Source organism: Rhinatrema bivittatum, chromosome 4 (assembly GCF_901001135.1).
Source record: "Rhinatrema bivittatum chromosome 4, aRhiBiv1.1, whole genome shotgun sequence".
Taxonomy (NCBI): Eukaryota; Metazoa; Chordata; class Amphibia; order Gymnophiona; family Rhinatrematidae; genus Rhinatrema; species Rhinatrema bivittatum.
Genome location: NC_042618.1, coordinates 411,080,679 through 411,100,411, shown reverse-complemented (window position 1 = coordinate 411,100,411; position 19,733 = coordinate 411,080,679). Strand labels below are relative to the sequence as shown.

Here is a 19,733-nt window from a genome sequence, read left to right as displayed (position 1 = left end):
TATTGTAAATATAGAAGACCTTAATTTGTTTTTCTTTTTTATACTGTTTTTCTTGTTTAATAGAGTGAATCCAGCATTTTTGTAAAATATCAGACAAGGCCACAGCTGTTTGGTGGAGATACAAAAGAAAAAGTTTCACATCATAATTTTAACATTGGAAAACCCAAAGGGTTCATGGATCAGTTTGAGGAGCACAAGCAAAAAGTAAAAGACAAACATGAGAGGTATGCACAGGAGTTTAAAAGGTATATTTTCATACCCTGTACGTCCCAGGATCAGTCCAGACTGCTGGGTTATGTCTCCCTTCCAGCAGATGGAGTCAGAGAAAAGCTGAAAGGCACCCCCCATATAACCTGGTGTGCCACCTGCGATCCCTCAGTATTTCTCTGACTCCAGCAGATTGAGAGAGCATAACCTGCGGTCCTGATCTTATCTAAATTTGGAAGGTTTCTTCCAACAGGTTTGATTAAAAAAAAAAAAGGGAGACTCCTTTGACTAGATCAATTTCAAAAGGATAGATAAAAAAACAAAAAAACCCCAGCTTGTTGGAAGGACACAGGCAGGCGAGGCAGGGCATTGCCCTACAGCCATTTACCTGGAGATTTTTTCCCTGACCCGGTGAGCTGCGGGGGAGGATTTTCCGGTGGGCCGGTCACTCTCCCCCTTCTTTACCACCTAAGAGAAGTAACATTCCTCTGGGGCAGTGCTTACACAGAGAAGAAAAATTCCTCTGGTGGATGATTGGTCTGGTTGCTCAGGGAGGTTGTTCCCCTGTTTTTGAGGGCTGATTAAAATTAGTAAAAAAAAAAATATATAAGGACAGTGCGTGAAATAAATAAAAGAAGCTTGTGTATTTAAAAGCGCACCTTTTCTTCGGCCCTAGCCTGTCTCGATCTCCCGGGCCTCCGGAGGGGGTGGCCTGTCACCCAGCTGCTTCGCGCGCTTTCTGCATGCCGCGTGGGACCGTTTGTGGTGCTTGCGGAGAGCTGGGGTACCGACTCTCCCGCGAAGGCCTCTGCTCCCGGTGTATCCCCGGGGGCGAGGGGCCTTCGCTGCGGCCAATTTCTGGTTGGGGGTCAGCCTTGCCGCGCCCGAGGGGATATCAAGGTGAGCAGTCTGCTCAGAGGCAGAGGCCCGGCACACTCCCGATTGGCACGAGAGCGGCGGCCATCTTGCCTCCATCAGACCCCACTGCTGATTCAGTGGGGGAGGGAGAGGATTTCCCTCCTCTTTCCCCGCCGGCATTAAGCCCACAAAGACCACGCGATTCTCAACCAGACTCGGCCCCTCCCCCAAATTTGCCCAAGGCAACACCCGTTTTCCTCTCAGTTTGTTTTGCTTCTACATAAGGCTTATGTTGAAGCTGAAGCTGACTGGGAAAGCCAGTCTCCTGCCCAAGCTAAGTTTTTTAAAGCTTCGGCGGACCAGGAGAGGCCTGGACAGCGGACATCCCGCGCTATCCCGGGGGATGGGCTATCCATTCCTCTTCCACCTGCAGATCCGATAACTCAGGACCCCTCCACCCCTGATGTGAGCGATGATGTGGACAGTGCCGCTCCGATGGAGGGGGATGATCCGCAGGTGCTCCGTTTGTTCCGCAAGGAGGAACTGGACCCGTTGATTTCCCATGTGCTTCAGGAGCTGGAGATCCCAGTGCCTCAAGCGATACCGGACTCTTCACCAGGAGACTCGGTCTTATGGGGGCTTCGAGCTCCACCTCAAACCTTTCCTTTCAATCCGAAGCTTTTCCAGCTTGTGTCCCAGGAATGGGATACTCCTGAAGCCACCTTGCGGGTTAGCAGAGCCATGGAAAAGCTTTATCTGCTCCCTAATGAGTCTCTGGATCTTATTAAAATTCCTAAAGTGGACTCGGCAGTCAAGGTTATTGCCAAACATATTTCCATTCCTGTAACAGGAGGCACAGCGCTCAAGGACCTACAGGATAGGAAGCTGGAAGTTCTGCTTAAGCGGATTTTTGCATGACCCCTTTGCGATCTGTTTCTAGTATTTCCCGGTGGGTCTCAGACGAAGCAACAAGTGGTTCTTCAAATGCTTTCTCGGTTGGAGGCTCTGGGAGCCATTGTTCCGGTTCCCGCAGCTGAGCATCGGACCAGTCGCTATTCCATTTACTTCGTAGTTCCCAAGAAGGAGGGCTCATTCCGACCGATATGATTTGAAACAGGTCAACAGGGCGTTGCGTATCCCTCGGTTTCTCATAGAGACATTGAGATCTGTCATTGCAGCTGTCCACAAAGGCGAATTTTTGGCTTCTTTGGATCTGCCAGAGGCTTACCTCCACATAGGAATCCAGGAATACCATCAGAGGTTCCTGTGATTCATGATCATGGGACAGCATTACCAGTTTCGTGCCCTATCCTTTGGGCTGGCGACGGCTCCGCGGGTTTTCACCAAGGTGATGGTGGTGGTAGCAGTGAGCCTTCGGCGAGAAGGGATATTGGTGCATCCCGACTTGGATGACTGGCTCATCCGAGCGAAATCGGAAGAACTCTGCGAGAACGCAGTACAATCAGTTTTGAGTCGGCTGCATTCCCTAGGCTGGGTCGTCAATTATGCCAAGAGCCAGCTGGTTCCATCCCAGGTGTTAGAATTTCTGGGAGCACATTTCGACACCGGTGTGGGCAAGGTTTCCCTGCCTCTGGTGAGGATGGAGCGGCTAATGTCTCAGGTGCGGCACCTGTTGGCTCTTCCCTTACCCGTGGTGTGGGACTATTTGCAGGTTCTTGGTTTTATGGCATCTACCCTGGAGTTGGTTCCTTGGGCTTTTGCTCATATGAGGCCTTTGCAGAGGGCGCTCCTTTCTCATTGGGACCCCAAGTTGGAAGAGTTCCAACTGCCGTTACCGCTCCTTGAACCGGCCAGGTCTAGTCTGGATTGGTGGTTGATCCAGGATCACTTGCTTCAAGGCGTGGATCTGGAACCTCCTCAATGAATAATCGTGACGACGGATGCCACCCTGACAGGTTGGGGGGTAGTCTGTCAGTTGCGATCGGCGCAGGGCTTTTGGACACTGTCACAGACCAAGTGGTCCATCAATCGCTTGGAAACCAGGGCGGTTCGCTTACCGCTGCGCCAATTTCTTCCACTGGTTCACCACCGGGCGGTACGGATCCTATCCGACAATGCGACCACCGTGGCTTACATAAACCGGCAAGGGGGTACGAAGAGTCGACTAGTAGCCTCCGAAGCGGACATGTTAATGGCCTGGGTGGAACACCATCTGTCTTGCATAGCGGCATCCCACATAACCGGAGTCGACAACGTTCAGGCAGACTTCCTCAGCCGGCAGTGGCTAGATCCCGGAGAATGGGAACTGTCAGAGGAGGTGCTGCGGCTTATCACCAACCGGTGGGGGACTCCCCGGTTAGACTCAATGGCGACTCGTTTGAACGTGAAAGCGTCTTGTTTCTTCAGTTGCAGAAGGGAGCACGGCTTGGAAGGGGTGGACGCTCTGGTTCTTCCTTGGCCTCCAGATATTCTTCTTTACTTGTTTTCTCCTTGGCCGTTGGTGGGAAAGGTTTTACGCCAGATCGAATCCCGCCAGGGGCAGGTTGTTCTGGTGGCTCCGGAGTGGCCAAGAAGGCCGTGGTTCGCAGATCTGGTCAACCTGGCAGTGGACGGCCCCTTGCTCCTCGGTCATCTGCCGAACCTCCTCCGGCAGGGCCCAGTATTTTTCGATCAGGCCGATCGCTTTTGTCTAGCGGCTTGGCTTATGAGAGGAGACAAGAAAGAAGGGCTACTCGGAGGCGGTTATTACCACTCTTCTCCACTCTCGTAAAACTTCTACTTCTGTTACCTACGTTTGGGTATGGAAGGTGTTTGATTCGTGGTGCCGTGGGTTGAGTGTGTCCCCACAGCAGGCCGCTATTGGTCACATTCTTGCTTTCTTGCAGGACGGCTTAAAGAAAGGTTTGGTGTACAGCTTGCTCCGGGTGCAGGTGGCGGCCTTGGGCTGTTTTCGAGGTAAGGTTTATGGTACTTCCATTGCTGCTCACCCGGACGTGACCAGATTCTTGAAGGGTGCCAAACACATAAAGCCGCTGGTGCGCGCGATCTGTCCATCATGGAGTTTAAATTTGGTTCTCCGTGGCCTGTGTGGTCCCCCTTTTGAGCCTTTGAAGCGAGCTACGCTGAAGGATTTAACACTTAAGACGGTGTTTCTCGTGGCTATCTGTTCAGCTAGAAGGGTCTCGGAGCTTCAAGTGTTGTCCTGTAGGGAGCCTTTTCTGCGCATCTCTGACTCTAGGGTTTCCCTTCGGATAGTACCTTCCTTCTTGCCTAAGGTGGTATCGGCCTTCCATGTCAACCAGTCAGTTGAGTTGCCGGCATTCTCAGATGAGGATAGGAAATCTCCTCAGGCTCAGGATCTGAAGAGGTTGGATGTTCGCAGAATCCTCTTGCGGTACTTGGAGATAACTAATCCTTTCCGATTGTCCGACCATCTTTTTGTCTTGTGGTGTGGTCCTAAGAAAGGGACTAAGGCTTCTAAGACTACTATTGCCCGCTGGTTGAAAGACGCTATTGCTTCAACTTACATATGTCACGGGCGTCCAGTACCGGATGGGCTTAAGGCGCATTCTCTTAGATCGCAAGCAGCATCCTGGGCAGAAAGCCAATGTGTCTCGCTCCAAGAGATTTGCCGGGCGGCCACTTGGAAATCTTTGCACACATTTGCTAAGCATTACTGTTTGGATGTTCGGGATCTGAAGGTGGATTCTTTTGGCAACAGTGTGCTTAGAGCGGGTCTCTCCAGGTCCCACCCCTTTTAGGGCAGCTTGGGTACATCCCAGCAGTCTGGACTGATCCTGGTACGTACAGGGAAAGGAAAATTAGTTCTTACCTGTTAATTTTCATTCTGTAGTACCAAGGATCAGTCCAGACGCCCGCCCATAGGCAGGAGAGTCCGCTCGGCTACTTGTATTTTCTCTTTGCAGATTTTTTCAGAACCTACACACCTACACGACATAGTTCTTTTTGTCACAAATTATAGTTTTTTAAGAGGTTCATATTTGACTTGATCTAGTCATTGGTTGTTTAAAATATTTTACATTCATTCTGCTTTGATATTGATTATACTGAGGGATCGCAGGTGGCACACCAGGTTATATGGGGGGTGCCTTTCAGCTTTTCTCTGACTCCATCTGCTGGAAGGGAGGCATAACCCAGCAGTCTGGACTGATCCTTGGTACTACAGGAACGAAAATTAACAGGTAAGAACTAATTTTCCTTTAAGGCTCCTAACTGCCTGTTCTTGAAAGCCCTTGTAGAACATAGTGATTTTCATAAAAACACAGAATATGATGGTAAATAAAGACCATACAGTCCATCCTGTCTGCCAATCCACACTTTCTGCTCAGCTTTACTATCTCTTCCTTTCCCCCATGAGAACCTCTGTGCTTGTCCTATGCTTTATTGAATTCTGATGTTGTCCTTGTCGCCTCGCCACCACCGGAAGGCTGCTCCATGCATTGTCCACCCTCTCTGTAAAGAATTATTCCCTTGGATTACACCTGAGTCTACTCCTTTTTACCCTCATATCTTTAGCTCTCATTTTAGAGCTTCCTATGTACATTGATTTTGAAATTTTAATCTAATTTAATAATTTATAAGCCACCTTTCTAGAAAAATAATGCCCATGGTATATTATCATAAAACCAAACCAACTGACATGAATCTTCACTCCATGAAATAACATTAAACCAAACAAATTAGCTTAAATATCAACAGCTACAAAATAAACAGAAAGCAAGAAAGAATACATAAAATAAAGAGGAAACAACAAGAAAAAACTGTCTAAATAAAATAAAACAAAACAGACTAAATACATCATAAATAGGAATCATATACAGGGTAAAACAGAAAAATAGCTAGTGAACATTTAAAACAAAATGAATCATAAGCACAATCAAAGTGTGACCCAGGTTCCAAATAGACACAGGTCTCTCGGGTTATGTTTGGGTTACACATTCAAAAGCAATTTATATAGATAACGGAAAAGTTATCTGTCTAAATGGCTTAGCCACATTTTTAAAATGCTTACCCAGCTAAATTCTAGCCGGATAATTCAGATAAGTTGGGACATTCCTGGGAGCAGGAGGTAGGCATTCTGGGGAGGAGCTGAGTTAATTGGCTATCTATGATATTCGGAATTAGCTGGTTAACTTAACTGGCTAACTCTAGACATGCCATAGGGCAGGGCTGAAGTTAGCCAGATCTCACATATCTGGCTAACTGTGACTTATCCAGGTGTATTCAGTGGCGCGTTTATATATGGTGTGTACTTAACTCTACCATTACCTTGGTAATGCAATTTAGGATGTGATGTAAGAGACAGCCTTTAGAGCAGAGCTTTCCAAAGTGTGTGTCGCGACACTTTACTGTGTCGCCTGAGGTGTGCCGGTGTGTCGCGCAAGCCCGGTGCACGTGACACACCGGCAAGTGCAGGGGCCGGGAACCCATGGCTCCGAGCCAGATATGGCTCTTTTGGGGGCTGCAACTGGCTCGCAGACAAGTATCGCCACACTTTCCCGCTGACCCAGCTGCTCCTCGGTCCTCCTCCGCCCGGGCGGAACGCGGCAGGACAGCTGGAGTCAGCGGCACCGGCGTGCTCTCTTCTTCCAGTCCCCCCCCCCCGTGGCCCAGAAGAGGAAGTGGAGAGTATCGGGAGCGTGCGCGGCAAGAAGAGGCCACGCCGGTGCGCTCGGCATCGGCCCGAAGAAAAGAAGACTGCAGCGCGGCTCGGAGGAAAATGAAGAGCTTCAACCGCGGCCGATGGGACTCCGCCTCCGCGAGGGCTGAAAATGAAGAGGTTAGCGTCGGGAGGAGGCTGCTGCTGCCGCGAGTTCCCCACCCCGGGAACTCGCGGCAGCAGCAGCCTCCTCCCGACGCTAACCTCTTCATTTTCAGCCCTCGCGGAGGCGGAGTCCCATCGGCCACGGTTGAAGCTCTTCATTTTCCTCCGAGCCGCGCTGCAGTCTTCTTTTCTTCGGGCCGATGCCGAGCGCACCGGCGTGGCCTCTTCTTGCCGCGCACGCACCCGATACTCTCCACTTCCTCTTCCGGGCCGCGGGGGCCTGTGTGTGTGTGTGTGAGAGAGAGATTGCATGTATGTGAATGAGAGCCTGTACATGTGAAAGAGAGTATGTCTGTGATTGAGAGCCTGCCTGTGAGAGAGAGAGAGCATGAATGTAAGTTTACCATTGGGAACCTGTATGTGTAAGTTTGTGATTGAAAACCTGTTTGGGTGAAAGAGTATGTGTGTATGATTGAAATCCTTTGTGTGTGAGAGAAATCATGTGTATGTATGATTAAGAGCCTGTGTGTATAAGTAAGAGAGAGATCATGTGTGTCTGTGTGTGATTGAGAGCTGGTTTAGGTGATGGAGCATGTGAGTATGTGATTGAGAGCCTGTGTGTAAATGAGAGAAAGAGAGGACATGTTTGTAAGCATGTGAATGAGAGTCTGTGTGTGAGAGAAAAAGACAGCATGTATGTGTGTGATTGAAAGCCTGTGTGTGTGTAAGCGTGAAAAGATAGACAGCATGTGTGTAAATGTGTAATTAAGAGCCTATATAAGTGAGAGAGAAAAAACATGTGTATATGTGAGTACTGAGAGCATGTGTGTATAGGTGTGTCATTGAGAGCCAGTGTGAGAGAGAGCGCTGGTATGTGACTGAGAGAGGAGAAAGTTCCAAGCAAACCACCCCGCCTCCTGCTAATTCAGAACAATCTCAGGACACCTGGATATCAAACGTTCCCAGGTATGCAGAGCAAAAAAATGTTTGTATCCTTATTATTTTTCATTACTGGGTCTTTGTGTCTGCTATTTTGAAATATTTTGTTGGTATCTGGAAATGTTTTATATGAGTTTTTAATTATTGGATATTCCACTCATCAGCTGTTTCGAAATATGTTCTTTTTGTTAGTACAGTTTTACTGCTGATGATTTTATATTTCTTGATTTGTTTTATAAGGATGGCTGAGGTTTCTTTTTTCCTTTGTTACACTGCATACAGAGAATCTGGCTTGTTGCAGTTTCCAATTCAGTTTTTTCTGCAATCTTCTTGTTATGCGTTTTGGTCTTTTTATTCTATGTTAGGTGAGGGACAGCACGTGATTCAGGTGAGGTTTTCTGCTGGCGTGTAGTTTCTGTAGACTCTATAGCAGCCTGACTTGGTCCATTTTCCTAATAGGAGATGTGTTGGTGTCTTAAGGCCTGGTGTAATATTTTCAGAGACTTATTGTACTTTAAAAGTGTGATCTTACATAAAATGCACACATTTACTTGTACTTAGTTTTAAACATATTGTATGGCTCTCATGGAATTACATTTTAAAATATGTGGCGTTTATGGCTCTCTCAGCCAAAAAGGTTCCTGACCCCTGGGCAAGTGGGAGCCAATGCGGCCGCCGGTGGACCTCATCCCACTGGCGGCTGAGCAGTAAAGAATCGCTGTGCTGTGTGCTGCGGACACACAGCAGGAAGATCGGCATGGCCGTGGTGGAGCTCACCTCACCACGGCCTGAAGAACAAGGTCACGTCGAAACGTGCAGATGCTCCGCCTCCTTCCTGCCCACGCGGCCCCGGAAGGAAAATGTTGCCGGAGCCGCACGGGCAGAAAGGGGGGAGGAGCATCAGCCGCGTGCAGAAGAGGAGCAGCGTCGTTACAGCGTGTGAGAAGAGGAGAAGGCCCCCACCGCGGATCGGTCCGAAAAGATCAGGGCCGCTGCAGAGCCCGTCCTGCAGCGATCCGTGAAGAGGAGGCCCAGAGGTAAGAGAGAGGCTGAGGGCCCGTAGAGTGTGTGCATGTATGAGGTGCGTTGAGAGATTGGATTGCGTGTATGAGGTGTGTTGAGAGATTGGGTTGCGTGTATGAGGTGCGTTGAGAGATTGGGTTGCGTGTTTGAGGTGCGTTGAGAGATTGGGTGTGGGAGTGAGGACCTGAATGTTTGCAGAGACAGCATGTGAGAACCTGTATGTGTGTGCGAGAGACAGCATGTGATAGTGAGAGCCTGTGCTTGAGCAAGACAGCATGAGGGAGTGAGAGAGAGCCTGGGTGTGTGAGAGTCAGACAGCATTTGCAAGAGAGAGACTGTATGAATGATTGTATGAGAGAGAGAGCATATGAGAGTGAGAGCCTGTGTGTGTGTGTGTGTGTATGTGAGAGAGAGAGAGAAAGCATATGAGAATGAGAACCTGACAATGTTTGAGGGAAGAAGACAGATGGAGAGAAAAGAAATAGAAAAAAAGACAATATGAAAGGAATTGGCAAAAAAATAAGAAAGGGGAGGTGGAACAAAAAAGCCTGTGACCAACCGATTAGAAAATTAAGTTCAGACAGCAAAGGTAAAAAAAAAAGAAATAAATTACTTTTTACTGATTGGCACATGTAATCTTTGGTAATGTGCAAGAGTAGCACTTTCTCTATGCGGATCTCACAATGTACGAGATCAACATGGAGGAAGTGGAAACCCACGGGGCCTGCACAGAGGAGGCAGCAGAATGGGCTTCAGTGCCAATAGCAGCAATCAGCGCCTCCCCAATAGCCATGCGGCATCAGTGACAGTGGCAGCAGAGGAATGAGAGAGGCTCTGAGGTTGCTGGCAAAAGAAAGAGAGGGGGTCTGCCTTTAGTGTGCATGTGTATGAATGGGAGTCTGCCTAGGGGTGTATGTGTGTGAATGCATGGGTGCCTGCCTGAGGGTGTGTCTGTGTATGAGAATGTATAGGTGTCTTCCTGGGGTTTGTATTTGTGAGAATAGGTGCCGGCCAGTGTGTAGTATATGTGTGTGTGTGAGAATGAATTGGTGCCTGCCTGGGGGTCTGTGTGTGTGAGAATGAATGTGTGCATGCCTGGGGGATGGTGAGGGAGTGGTGTGAAAATGAATGGGAGCCTGCCTGGGGGTCAGTTTCAGTGTGTGAGAATGACTGGAAGCTTGCCTGGGTGTGTGTGTTTGTGTGTACGTGAGGGAGCCAGAGAGAGTGTGTATGAGAAAATCCAGGGGAGTAAGAGTTTGTGTGGGGGGATGTGTGTGGAGGGGGAGAGAGTGTCTTAGAGCCTGAGAGTGTGTCAGTGTCTGTGAGAGCGAGAGGTTATGGTGGGTATAAAAGCATGAATGTGTATGTATGTGACAGTGTATGTGTGAGAGAGAATGGACATGTGAGTCTGTGTGAGAGAGGATAACCTCCTAATCCTGGACAATATCAGGGTGACTGGAAATCAAGAGCTCCCACGTATGGTCAGCAGGGGCTTTTTAAAATCCTTATTAGTTTTAATTATTGGGTGTTATTTGATATATGTGCTGTTTTGAAATATTTTATTGGTGTTTGGGAAATTGTAAAAAATGTATGATTTTAATTAATAGAAATTCTATTTATCAGTAGTTTTAAAATATTCTTTTATTAGTATGGTTTTACTATTATAACTGATGCTTTGTTTCTTGATTTTATTTGTTTTATGAGGAATGGTGGTTCTATTTTTCCATTGTTAATACACAGAGTCTGGCTTCTTGGGGTTTCCATTTCAGTTTTTGTCTAATTTGTGCTCCTTTATTTTGTATTCTGTATTTGGTGAGGGTCTGTCTCTGCTCTGTGTGTGTGACCATTATGAGAGATTCTGCTAGCATAGGGATCTATAGCAATCTGGTTTGTTTTGTTTCCTCAGTAGGTGGTGTATTGGTATTCTAGGACCCAGTGTAATATTTACCCTTGCTTTTTCACAGGTAGGGTTATTGTTGTTTGAGTCCTTGGTGTTATTACTGTTATGTTACAATGGGATTGCAGTATAGATTTTGAGTGTCTTTTTTACGAGGTTTTATTTTAGTTCACAATGTGCCTGGCAGTGGAAGGTGTTTGTGCTGCTGTTACTGTGAGGTGACACCAGCATTTGAAAATATCTTTCAGTATGATGAGCTGTAAGGGAAACATTCAAGCTCCATTGTTTGGGGGAATTTCAGTGGATGCACAGAGTTACAGAACTGGAGGTGCAGGATTTATATTGACATTCTGTCCCTTCCTATAAATTCCAGACTTCACTCTCTCATAGCCATATATAATTAGTTGAATGAGGCTATCAATTTTATTGTGTGAAACTGGCCAGCTTTTTAAAATTACGCAGAAGACCCTTTGGACTTTATTAACACCAAATATTCAAAAGCTGTGTTCATCCCATCAAGCTCATATATCTCATTAAAGAGGTAAATTGAATAACACAATAACTTTGTTTTATTATTGTTATTCATAAATTATAACAATAACATTAATCTTGGAATATTATATATTTTTAATATAAATTAAAGGTTTTCACAAGATAGGTTGTGTCGTGAAACATTTTATTATGTATATATTTAAGGAAACATACATACATTGTCGAAATACATTTTGTTCGTTTAACCTTTAACCTCTGGTTTGCTAGTAGACTGAATTACTGTGTCCCGAAATTATGTTTGTCTAAAAAGTGTGTCACCAACATGAAAAGTTTGGAAAGCTCTGCTTTAGAGAGTATATATTTTTGAGAAACTTTGGAGGGAAGGAGGAATTCTCATGAAGTTTGTATTAGGGATGTGAATCGTGTGATCGATCGTCTTAACGATCGATTTTGGCTGGGGGGGGGAGGGAAATCTGATCGTCATGGTTTTTTTTGTTAAAAAATCGTAAATCGGGGGAGGGCGGGAAAACCGGCACACCAAAACAACCCTAAAACCCACCCTGACCCTTTAAAACAAATCCCCCACCCTCCCGAACCCCCCCCCCCAAATGTTTTAAATTACCTGGGGTCCAGTGGGGGGGTCCCTGTGCGATCTCCCGCTCTCGGGCCACGGCTGCGTCAATAGAAATGGCACCGGTGGCCCTTTGCCCTTACCATATGACAGGGCAAAGGTAGCGCCAGCGCCATTTTGGTTCCTGTCACCCGACGTCACGAGTGCAGGAGATCGCTCCCGGACTCCCGCTGGACCACCAGGGACTTTTGGCCAGCTTGGGGGGCCTCCTGACCCCCACAAGACTTGCCAAAAGTCCAGCGGGGGTCTGGGAGCGCCCTCCTGCACTCAGGCCGTATTGCCAATATTCAAAATGGCGCCGGCGCTACCTTTGCCCTCACTGTGTCATACGACTTGTATACGACCTGGGGTGGGTTTTAGGGTTGTTTTGGTGTGCCGGTTTTCCCGCCCTCCCCCTCCCCCGATTTACGATTTTTTGACGATAAATCGGGGGAATTGCTATTGTATCGCGGCTCTAACGATTTTTGACGATTTAAAATATATCTGACGATTGTTTTAAATCGACAAAAAACGATTCACATCCCTAGTTTGTATAGCTTCTGACCATACCAGAGAATGGTATGATTCTCTTAAGCTTTTATAGCTCAGAAGGAAGGAGATAATGTGACGTGATGGAGATGTAGGATGGGTGCCTGCCTATCTCTGGATCCCCACCTCCCAATTTTGCAATTAAAAACAGGTTAATTCTAAATATTGCATGTAAGCAACAGTCACTCCTGCTTAGACATACTTTGTGTAACTGCAACGCCAGTTTTCAGAAGACAATTAGCAGGTTTATGGCTTCTAGACCACAATGACAGGAGAAAGAAAAAAATAAAACAGTAAATCAGAAAATGGCAGCTCCTCTTAGTGCTCCTCCGTCACCAGAAATGATGGAAGCTAAAGATACGGAGGTAGCAGCGGTGGTGGTGGCTGATTTAGAGGCAAAGTTTGATAACGTCTATGCTAAATTTGACAAAGTTTTTTCACTCCTTGCCGATTCAAGCAAGCAAATTCAGGAGATGCAGACAGACTTAACAGATTTCATGGACAACCTTGGACATGGATCACTAAAAGCAGATCACAATCAGCAAGCCCTTAAAATTGATGATTTAGAAACAGATTTGCAGGAGTAACTTGCACTTTATTGGGTTCCCTGAGAGTATCTGCGATCATGAACTGGTTGAAGTCTTAAAAGAATGGCTGCCACATGTGCTGCAGCTTAGTAAAAAAAACATGGCAAACTCAGAATAGAAAGGTCTCACTGCCTGGGTCTGAAACTAGCACAAAGAGCCAAAACAAGACCATTTATTGTGAAAATGTTGAATTCTGTGCCTAAGATGGAAATTTTGCAGGCTTACCGAAATAATTGGTAAGGAGAACCGATATTGATATTTCAAGTCTACTCAGTGATTTTATTTTTATTTATTTATTTAACACTTTTCTATACCGACCTTCATGGTAGAGACCATATCAGGTCGGTTCACATCGAATAGGGGAACTGAACCAAGAACAGTAACCAAAAACAAAAGGTTGAACATGAAAAAGTTTGAACATGAAAAAGTTTTGATAGTTGTTGCAAATCACAAGGCATTTGCACCAATTTGCGCTCAATTATTTGAGAAGAAAATGCAATTCATGTTGCTTTTTCCAGTGAAACTAAAGGTCATATATTAAAATAAACCCCTGATTTATGAATCAATTGACCACAATGCAGTGTTCTTGAGATCACTGCCAGCAGGGCAATCTGACTGAGATCAAGATGTAGCTGGCTGTGAAAATGGCTTTATGGAGAGCTAGCAGGAGGACTGGCTAAAATGATGTACAGGTAGTGATCCTACCTGAATAAATTTTGAGGTTTTTATTATTATACCTGCAAGACTTTCTTTGGGACTTGGTTGGAGTTTTCACAATACTTTAGTTTTGATTTGAAGTTTTGTTGCAGTTATCCTCCGCCGCCTTGAGTGAGCAAACAGGGGGCCCTAGTCACAGCAGATCTGAGCAAGTTCACTTGACTGCAGAAGTTGACTTTCTTATGATAGCCAAACAGCAGATGACCTGGGCCCACAGCAGTTAATATAAGAGCTGCCTGAGAATGGGTCTGTATGATAGGCTGCAGAAGTTGCGTTGGATATAGCATTATGGTTTGGGCGCTAACTGTTTGAGATCTTCAAAATTACTTTGCCAATTAACTGGGCCCTTATTGGGACTCTTGTTGCAGTTCAATGATTTATCGAGGATTAAAAATCTCTTTTAAAGCCCCCTTTGACATCTTGAAAAGATCTGGAAGGATGCTCTTGACAGAACAGATTGGCTTAAGTTTGTTTGGTTGCAGAGAGATTTCTAAATAGACTACCTTGAAGGGTCTCAAATTGTGTGCTTTTTATGAGTGTTGAAGGCAGTGGTCAATTTTTTTTCCCTTTTTCTCTCTTTGTTGATGTTTCATAAATTGAATGGTCGATATGACGGAGGGAGATGGGGATTACACATCAGTAGCTGACCTCTATCCCTTTGGTAAGGGAACAGTGTATGGGAGGATGGAGTTAAAGGGAAATAAGATGAGGGGAAATTAGATGGGGGAGGGTGGAAGGTGTAATGACAGGGGGCAGAAATGACACATGGGTGTGGGGATGGGAGTTGTACGCTAGAGAGTAAATGGCAAGGCAAAGGGAGGTTCTACCGAGAGATGTTTGGTTGGGGGTGAAAGAAGTCATTGATCCGAGTCTAGGCTGGGAGGGCTTGGATTGAGATTTGGGAACTTTTACTGAAGATGGGACACACAAGTATAGATAGAAAGCAAGAATAATGCCTCCTCCGGAATGCGTCTGGAATAAGTTCTGTCTATAAGCACTATAAAATATTGCAACCTTTGCAGCATCAGAAGGTGCAAATAGCTGTTACGTGTGCCGTCCATGGCACGGCCCCCTCACCTTTCTACAGTGACTCCAGCTTCTGGTTCCTCCTCGCTGGCGGCGGTGGGCTGTCAGCTCCATCCGGCTCTGCCACAGTCCCCGGTGTTCCCGGTCCTGCTACCACTTCTTGTTGGGTCTCTCTGCGTGGCCCGTGGACAGACACTGCTACTCGCGCCGCTCCCCTCCCTAGGTGTGCGCGTGTGCACCATTGATCCTTAATTAGGGACTGTGGAGGGAACCTAGCCGTGGCCCTGAATGATGACGTCAACTTAGCTACAGTATTTAAGCTCAGGCTCCGCTCCCTAGCGTTGCCTTTGCAACAGGTCTCCTCGCTGGTCGAGTACTCGTTGCCTCCTAGAGATTCGTCTCATCCCTGCATTCCTGTTCCTCTTTGTTCCTGGTTCCTGTCTCCTCGTTCCTACCTTGCTTCATACTTTGGATTGACTACATGGACTTTGACTTTGCCATTGATTCTCTCCAAACCCAGAACTCTGCTTCGCTTGACTATGCTACTGCCTATCTCCAGACCCAGACCTCCGCTTTGCCTGACTATGCTCTTGACTATCTCCGTAATCAGACCTCAGCTTTGCTTGCCACTGCCTTCAGATTGCTGCCAGCCCTGACTCAAGCCTGCCTTTGGACGCCTCTCCAGCTTACTTCCTGGATGTGGTTTCTTCAGGCTTCGGGCCTGCTTTTGCTCGAGCACCCTCTGTCTGCCTCCGTTCCATTGCCCGAGTTTCCAGGACATTACCCAGTCCAGAATAAGACTGTACCATTTCTCACCTGCTGTCTCTGGGCTGAACCAACTCTTACTTCGACTACACAAAATAGCCCACCTAAGTCCTGCCAGCCCCACCATCGGCAGGCGGAGTGGGCTGATAGACAGAAGCCGCTGGAGCTTCACCTATACCAGCCCCCGTTCCCCTGCGGGTTGAGCCTTTGGGTCCTTATCTACGGGTTGCGTCAACCCCATTTTGGCCCAAGGGTCCACCCCCGATGCAACAATAGCACTGTTACAGGAAACACGTTTAGATGAGAATAAGCATAGGAAACTCTGGAAGGGTTGGGTTGGAGAGGTATTTTCTTTCCAGTAACCAAACAGAAAGGTGGGTGTAGCGATTTTGATAGGGAAACAACTTTCTTTTCAAGCTAATAAGATTGTAGCTGACCAGGAGGGGAGATTTATATTGATTATAGGTAGTTTGTTTGGTCCGAGTGTAACTGACTGTGATTTATTTATTTATTTTTATTTACTTATTTATTTAGGTGTTTTATTTACCATCGTTCCAAGATAAGATAACAACAGTTTACAGCGTCAGCATTTAGCATCTGGGTTAACATTCCCTTTCTGGGTCAACATTCATATTCATGGTCAATACAACAGCAAATACATATTCTAGGTCATATTCCTAGAGGGGCAGGTGCTGATCCTGATGATACCTGGACTGATGATTCTTCACCAGACACCGATGACTTGCCTTCACCACCTTCTCCTACTGAAAACAGGAAGTGTCCTCCTCCAGAGGACCTTTCCTTCATACATTTTGTGAAGGAGATGTCTGAATTGGTTCCCTTTCAATTACAGACCGAACAAGATGACAGGCATCAAATGATGGAGCTGTTACAATTCCTGGATGCTCCCAAGGAAATAACCTCCATCCCTATTCATCAGGTTCTTCTGGATCTCCTCAAAAAGAACTGGGAACACTCCCCCCCCAGGTTTCAAAAACCTCAGTTGGATCACCAATCTGTGGTTGTAGAATCAGCCCAAAAGAGGGCAAGGAGATCGAAACCCCACTCTTCCTTTCCCCAGGCAATGAGCAGAAATTTCTAGATGCCATTGGTTGCCATGTCTTCCAGGGCTCAATGCTCATCTCCCGAATTGCCTCTTATCAGCTCTATATGACCCAATACAACAGGGTCTTATTTAAGCAGATACAAGAATTGACAGACTCCCTTCCTCAACAGTTCCAAGATCAACTTCAAACCCTAGTGAACAAGGGCTTTGAGGCAGGCATTCCCTCCACTCCATTCCCTCCACTTCCACTTCTCTCAAAGACTCTCGTGAAGTTACGTCAGGACAAGGGAACCATGATCCTGATAGCACCTCACTGGCCATGCCAAATGTGGTTTCCAATACTTCAGGATCTCTCCATTCGCAGGCACATTCCCTTGGGAAAGGACCCGCTTCTGATCACTCAAAACGACGGGTACCTATGCCACCCTAATCTTCAAGCCTTGTCCCTGTCGGTGGGGGGGGGGGGGGGGAGCGGAAGCGCAGTGCACAACTTCCGCTTCCTTCCCCTCCCCCGCAAGCAGGAAGATCGGCGGGCCGTACGGCCCGATGCCGGAAGATAGCAGGAGGATGGTGGCAGCAGAAGAGGACAGCTGATCTTCCTGCTTTGGGGGGAGGAAGCAGAAGCTGTTCATGTGCTTGAATGTGTATGTGTGGATGAGAATGGGAGTCTGAGTTCGTGTGTGTGTGTGTGTGAAAATTGGAGCCTGGATGTGTATGTGGGTGAGAATGGAAGCTTGAATATGTGGGTGAATGGGAGCTCGAATGTGTGCATGTGTGGGTGAGAATGGGAGCCTGGGTTTGTGTGTGGGTGAGAATGGGAGCTTGAATATGTGTATGTGTGGGTGAGAATGGGAGTCCGGGTTTGTGTATGGGTGAGAATGGGAGCTTGAATGTGTGTATATATGGGTGAGAATGGGAGTCTGGGTTTGTGTGTGGGTGAGAATGGGAGTCTGGGTTTGTGTGGGTGGGTGAGAATGGAAGCTTGAATATGAGGGTAAGAATGGGTGCTTGAATGTGTGTATGTGTGGGTGAGAATGGGACCTTAAATGTGTGTATGTATGGGTGAGAATGGGAGCCTGAATATGTGTATGTGTGGGTGAGACTGGAAGCATAGGTTTGTGGGTGAGAATGGGAGTCTGGGTTTATGTATGTGGGTGAGAATGGGTGCCTGGATGTGCGACTGTGTGTGCATAAGAATTGAAGCCTGGGGAGGGGTGAGAAAGTGAGAGCTTGTATGTGTGTCTGCAGAGAATGTGAGCTTGTGTGTGTGGGGGGGAGAGCATATGAGAGTGAGAGTGTGAGTGTGTGAGGGGGAGTCTGTGAGAGAAAGCATGTATGTGTGTGTGTGTGTGTAAGGGAAGAAGACAGTAATAGAAGAAAGACACTGAAAAGGAATTAGGAAATGAGCGACAAAGGAAAAAATGGGAAAAAGAGACCAGGATCAACTGATTAGAAAAATACAAAGATCAGACAACAAAGGTAAAAAAAAAAAATTATTTTGAGATGTTAGCAATTTAAATATAAGCAACACAACCGCTCTCTCAAAATTTATGGACAGGTAGTAGCCGTGTATAAAGTTGTAATAATAAGAAGGCTAAAGTACCACAAATCACCGTGAATTATGTTTGTATCATTAAGTAGACCTCATACTTAGGCGTAGATGTGAATGCTATTCTGCATAATGTTTTACACCAGTAGTATCATCATGGGTCAGAAAAGAATTTTATATGCTTAGTGAGTCCAAAGTGAAAAGAATTCAAAGTTGATGTAGCATGACATTTCCCATTGTATTCATTGTTGCAGAATTTCTTAACTCATCATAGTATTGACAACATTCAATTTCTTATGTATGAGGTCTACTTAATGATACTTAATGATACAAAAAAACGTAATTCACTGTGATTTGTTTTGTTGATAATCTGTTGTACTTTAGCCTTATTATTATGATCAATTTAAATATGTCATCTTTGGGAATGTATATTTCTTATATTTTTGTATTTTGCTCTTTCTTAAGTATTCCACTGTTCAGAAATTTTAGTTTCTCAGGTTTTCTATTTTGGTTTTATCTGCATGTTTCTGTTTCTAATTTATAGTCTCTTATTTCTATATTAGGTAAGGGTCGGTCTCAGTTTTGCCTGTGTGTGACAGAAATGCAGTGTTTCTGCTAATGTGTAGTTTCTCTGTAGTAGTAGTCCAGCTTGTTCTGTTATTCCCGTAGGTGATGTATTAATGTTCTAGGGCCTGGTGTAGTATTTGCATTGCTGCTTTTTCATAAGGTTGCTGTTATTTGAATCCTGAGAGTCAGTGCTGTGATTGTAATATATGGCAAGGTTATAGATGCCTCTTTCTTTGCAAGAGTTTGTGTTACTTCACAAAATAGCAGTCGAGGGTTATTTTTTTCTGAGGTGACACCAGAATTTGAATTTTTTTTTCATGTTAGTTGTAATGTGAATTGCTCTAGCTCTGTGCTGCACTTGTTCTGATGATTAATTATATTTTATTGTATTTATGAAGATTTCTGGTTTTCTGCAAAGATGGTTCATGAAAGAATACATTAATTTTTGTTTTATTACATGATTGGATCTGATTGTTTTCTATACTTGTGCATTTATAAACTGTAATAAATATAAAATAAATTCTGATTAATAAGGAATTGTTAATGCTGGTAAGTGCTAGAAATAATTGAAGTAAATTATTTTAAAGTTTCATACATGATGCATAATGGCTGTTGCAAATTACTTAGAAAGCCATTCTAGGGTGCAGTATATGGCATTATTTATCAGTAAAAAAACAACTAGTAGACCTGCATGCCTACAGCCCACCCATGTTAACCTGTGCCCACCCAAAACATCATTTCTGGCTACGCCACTGCCTGGTTGGCGGACTGCATATCCTTTTGCTATCAGCAAGCGGGCATTCCATTTCAAGACCGTGTTAAAGCGCACTCTGTGAGGGCTTATGGCAACTTCAGTAGCACACCTACGATCGGTGCCGCTTCCTGACATTTGTAGGGCTGCCACTTGGAGTTCTCGCCACACCTTTGCAGTCCACTATTGCTTGGACAAAGCCGGAAGACAAGATTCCATCTTCGGCCAGTCTGTCCTTCGTAACCTGTTTACAACGTGACGTACCAATACCCTTCCGCCTGCCCGTTAGGGTTCAGGATGCCCTCGACCAAATTTTATCCCAGTCCTAGTGCTTTGCACACCTGGGTACATTTGGTGCATTTCTCGGACATCCTCAGCTCGGTA

At 45.9% G+C, this 19,733-nt stretch overlaps 1 protein-coding gene across 4 annotated transcripts in view; it reads left to right on the top strand.

The window, feature by feature from the left end:
• Window positions 1-19,733, top strand: part of CCDC36 (coiled-coil domain containing 36) — a 165,338-nt gene that overhangs the window by 65,079 nt on the left and 80,526 nt on the right. For all 4 annotated transcript variants that reach the window (XM_029601198.1, XM_029601195.1, XM_029601197.1 and 1 more), the window contains one exon: window positions 64-224. In XM_029601198.1, the coding sequence (XP_029457058.1) occupies window positions 64-224 (161 nt within the window). The remainder of the gene's footprint in view (window positions 1-63; window positions 225-19,733) is intronic.